This window comes from Entamoeba nuttalli (assembly GCF_000257125.1).
Source record: "Entamoeba nuttalli P19 unplaced genomic scaffold asmbl_4247, whole genome shotgun sequence".
Classification (NCBI taxonomy): Eukaryota; Evosea; order Mastigamoebida; family Endamoebidae; genus Entamoeba; species Entamoeba nuttalli.
The window spans coordinates 1-4,863 of NW_008576651.1; the positions used below are offsets into that span (position 1 = coordinate 1).

General features: G+C 23.4%; 3 protein-coding genes across 3 annotated transcripts; 1 reads left to right on the forward strand and 2 right to left on the reverse strand.

Annotated features, from left to right (window-relative positions):
* Positions 1–48: 48 nt before the first annotated feature.
* ENU1_097840 (La domain containing protein) lies at positions 49–1,107 on the reverse strand (the record flags this gene model as incomplete). The annotated part of the gene is made up of 1 exon (XM_008859219.1): positions 49–1,107. One exon carries the CDS (start codon positions 1,105–1,107, stop codon positions 49–51), a length of 1,059 nt encoding a protein of 352 aa, XP_008857441.1.
* A 688-nt stretch (positions 1,108–1,795) lies between these two features.
* On the forward strand, positions 1,796–2,113 carry ENU1_097850 (thioredoxin, putative; the record flags this gene model as incomplete). The annotated part of the gene is made up of 1 exon (XM_008859220.1): positions 1,796–2,113. One exon carries the CDS (start codon positions 1,796–1,798, stop codon positions 2,111–2,113), a length of 318 nt encoding a protein of 105 aa, XP_008857442.1.
* Positions 2,114–2,154: 41 nt separating this feature from the next.
* ENU1_097860 (hypothetical protein) lies at positions 2,155–4,113 on the reverse strand (the record flags this gene model as incomplete). The annotated part of the gene is made up of 1 exon (XM_008859221.1): positions 2,155–4,113. The coding sequence occupies one exon, from the start codon at positions 4,111–4,113 to the stop codon at positions 2,155–2,157; it is 1,959 nt and encodes a 652-aa protein (XP_008857443.1).
* Positions 4,114–4,863: the final 750 nt, after the last annotated feature.

Below are 4,863 nucleotides of genomic sequence, written 5' to 3' on the forward strand. Positions count from 1 at the left end.
TAATATTAAATTTCATTTAAATAAAGTTATTTAATCATTTTACTAATTTCAATCTCTTTTTCCTTTCTTTCCAAAAAATTTAGGTTTACTCTTTACTGGAATAGTAAATGACTTAAAGGCTTGACTTTCTTCTGGTGTACACTCAGAAACAACAACCTCTTTACCATAGAATTTAAGTTGCTGTAAAGCCTCTTTTACTTTTTCTAAATCAGGACTAACTTTAACAGCAATAAAAGCATTCTTAGTTCTATCATCGTTTTCTTTTTTATTTTTCTCTTTTTTTTGAATTGTTTTATTTTCTTCTTTTTCACCTTCAACTTTTGTAGTCTCTTCTTTTTTATCTTCAACTTTTGTAATCTCTTCTTTTTCACCTTCAACTTTTGTAGTATCCTCTTTTGTAGTATCTTCGTTATGAGTAGTTTCATCTTTCTTTTCTTCAACAGATGAAGGAGGTCTATCGACGAAATATTTTACAACATTTGACTTGAGTAAATCATTATTCTTTATAGCATTTTTTAAATCTCTATTACATACTTTAACAGAAACAATAATTTTATATTCAGCTTTTTGAGATGTTTTTTTATTTTTTTGTTTTTGAGCAATTTTCTCAGCTCGTGGTCTAAATTCCAATGGAATTTCTTTAAAAGTAGGTTTAGAATTGATAAATTTATCTTTTTCTGCTTCACTGACAAATTCAACAAAAGCATTTCCAAGATAAAATTGTCCTTCTTTATTTCTTCCATAATTCATTCTAATACATTCTACTTGTGCAAATTTATTAAGAGCATCTATAATTTCTTGTCTTGTAGCATCTTTACCAAAACCTTTAATAAAAAGTGATCGTTTATTAATTTCTTCTTCAGTTGGAAGAGGGGTTTTTCTTTTAACAGATTGTTTATCTTCTGAGAGTTCAAGGAAAGAAGATTTAGAAAGGGCGTTAATAATTTCTTCTTTATTTTCTGTTAATTCTTTAACTTTAACAAACCCCATTAAGGTATCAATAGTAACAAAACCATTACTAGTTTCAATAACTCCTTTCAAAAAAGTGTCTTGAATAAGATTTAAATCACAGAAGTAAAATTCTATTTGATCAAGGATTGCTGACATCTTATTTTCTTTATAAGTTTTTATTTAATCCTTTTTAAAACCTTTTTTACTATAAGAAAATGATAAATAGAATTCTAATAGTTTGAATTGGATATGGAATTTAAAAAATAGTAAGGGTTTCTTTAAATCTTCATTTTTGAATTTTTCATTTGTTTTTTTTTTAAATTGGAATTTAAATTGATCAATTAAAATTTCTATAAAGATTTATTTATTCTAATAGAAAATAAATTTTATTTTTTACAAATAATTATTAAAATTTCTATTTTCTCGACTCTTTTATTAAAAAGTAATATTATACTTCATCAATGAACTACTTTTATATTTTAAATTCAATTATTTAATGTATTTATTCATATTTTGATAATGTTTGTGTTTTATATTAAATCTAAAATTTATTAGAACAAATTGAATTGAATAAAAAAGAAATTTTAATTTTATGTTTAGTTTAATATTTAATATCAAATAATTTAATAAACATTAAAACAATTGAAATTCTGATATTTAGGAAAAGTATTTTTGAAAGTCTATTCTTGTAGAATAGTAGTAATTAAAAGTGGTGAATAGATATATTCATATTATTTTCTTTTTTTTTTAAAAGTAAAAATTAATTTGAATCTTCAATTTTTAATAAAACTCTTTTCAATTTTGTTTTCAGTTCATTTGAACTATTTTGAAAAATTAAATAATTATGTCTCTTATTCATTTAAATTCTCTTCAAGAATTTCAACAAATTATTTCAACAAATGATTGTATTATTGATTTTTATGCAGAGTGGTGTGGTCCATGTCGTTTTATAAGTCCATTATTTGAACAATACTCAAGACAATATCCAAATGTTAAATTTTGTAAAGTAAATGTTGACACAGCACATGAAATATCAATGTTATGTGGTATTCGTTGTATGCCAACTTTTCAATTTTATTCATCAGGAAAAAAACTGTCAGAATTTTCTGGAGCTGATAAGAACAAATTAAATGATATGGTAATGTGGGCTGCTTTTCAATAACTTATTTAAAATAATAATTGAAAACAAATTTATGACTTAATTTATTTTTTAACTGTTGACTCTCCATTAGATAAAGCAGGTGTCATAGGAGAACTTTCTTTTCCAGCACTAGAAGCCTTTAACACTTGTTTAGCAACGTCATTTGTTTTAGGTTTATTTAGCTTCTTTTGATTAGATTTATTAGTTTGTTTATTGTCTTGAATTTTTTGTTTAGGAGTATTATTAACTGGTTTGTTTTGTTGAGTAGTATTAACTGGTTTAAAAGCTTTTTCTTGTTTCTTTTTATTTAAAATTGGTAATTGAACTTGAGCTTCAATCTTTTCTTTATATTTCTTTATAATTGGAATACCTACACCAGTTCTAGACTTAGCATCTTCAAATTCTTTCTTTAACCAATCAACTACCATTCGATGAATAACTTCAGATTGAGTACTTTTCTCTTTCAATAATTCAATTTTCTTTTGTAACTTTCTTATTTCAACAGCTTGAAGTTCTCTTAAAATTTCATCAACACCATCTAATCTTTTTCTCCAATACTTAGTCATTTCTTGTTCTTTTCCATATTTTCCTAAATAATATCTTTGTTCTTCATATGTTCTAACTACTTCAACATCTCTTTTATTTTGTTCCATTCCTTCTTCTGCACTTAAAATTTTAGCTTTAATATAAATTCTTCTTGTATTAATTTCTTTATGATAAACGTCACACCATTTATTAAAGAATTTTTCTCCAAGTCCAGCAAAAAGTCTCATAATTTTAACATCATTTTCACAATCACTAATTGGTTCAATAGGTGCTGAAATTGTTCCATTTTTCTTTTCAAGGTCTTTTAGTACTGCAATTTCTTTGTCTTGAACTAATTTGTTTTCAGTAATATTTCGGCTACATTCACGTTCCATTTGTAATAAATCATCATTTGCTTGTGCAATAATACTTTCAACGCCTTTCATCATTAATTTTTTAATTTCATTTCTTCTTTGTTGAATAAGATCTTCAGTTTGAATAACTAATGTTTGTGCTGAAAGAATAGTCCTTTCTACTCCATTTAACTTTTCAAAAGAGATACTTTGGTCATTAAGTTCTTCTAATCCTTTTAACGCAATAAATTCATTTTGAATTTCAGCTTCATTTGTAATAAAATCTTCATCAATACTACTAATAGAATTAATAATACTTTTTTCACTTCTTAAATAATTAAAAATGACTTTGAAATAAAGTTGAACAAGACTACGAATTCTTTGATTTTTTTCATTAATAAGTGATTTTTTAGCGAAGTTTAATTCTTGAATATAAGTACTATTCAATTTTTTACGTTCAATAAATTTATTTTCAATTTGATTTAATAAGTCATTTGCTTCTTTAATTTCTTTAATAAGTTTACTTCCATTTTGTAAATATTCAACAAAATTAGTCTTTTCATTAATAAGAGTTTGATTTCTTATTTTCCATTGTTCAAGAATATATTCTTCATTTTTACCAATAGCTTTTGTTTGGCTTTCAACCCATTCTAATTTTTCTTTTGAAATTTTTAATTGTGGGAATAACACTTTTAATTTTTCCATTTCTTCTGTTTTTTTTATTTTTGCTGTTTTCATTTCTTCTTCTGCACTTTTTAACAATTCTTCATATTTATTTACTAAAATTACATCATTACCTTTTTTTGCATTTATTATTTCTTCTTTATATAACTTTACTTCAACTTTCTTTTGTTTATATTCTTCTTCATCTTTATTCATTTTATTTCTAACTTCTTTTATTTGACTGTTTAAAATAGAAATAAATTTTTGTAGCAATGCAGTGTATTTACCGTAATGGTAAATTAATTCATCATCCATCTTAGTGAATTTACTTATACTACTATTCTCTTTTTTCCAATCACTTATTAAATATTCACTTGTTTGACTGTTGTAAACCTTTTCAAACAATTCAATCACACTGACGGTTCTTGGAATATATGCAAAAGCTACACACAAAAATAACAAATTTATGATGATTTTCATCGACAATATAATTTTCAAGATCTTTCTTTCTTTTTTTTAATATTTTTTTTTATTTTTTCTGTTTTTTTTGACTTTTATTCTTCTTTTATTATTTTCATTCTTCTATTTTATTAAATGAGAAATGAATAATGAAAATCAAAAACAGTAATATAAAATCAAATAATGAAATATCAAATAATATTGAATATGATATTGTGTTTTCTGAGATATTATTCATTCGATATTAATTATTTGATATTTATTAATATTTATTATAAATAATGATTAATGAAGTAATGATTATGATTGTAGTATTATTTATTATGGTATATTATTAGTTATTTATTATTATGAAGTATTATTCATTTGTCAACATTCAATTATATTTGATAATGTAAATTTTGAATTGAACATATCATGTGCATTATCAATCAAAGGTGATTGTTGATATTCAATGAAATGATTCATAGTCATAGAGTTAATGATTTGTTTGTCATAAAACATGAAAATAAAGAATGGTGAATTTTACTACATATCAAAACCAAAATAACAATCAAACAACAACTTAAATGAAGAACACTTAAGTGACAAATGTTGAAAAGATATTAAACTAATATGAATAAAACATATTGAAGAAATTGATATATTCAATTCTCAATAAGATGAAAATACAAACTATTCAATAAGTTATAGTTGGTTCATTTTTTCTTATAAAACATTTAAAAGAGAAAAACGAAATGTTCAATTACCAGCTTTTAGAACAGAAACCTA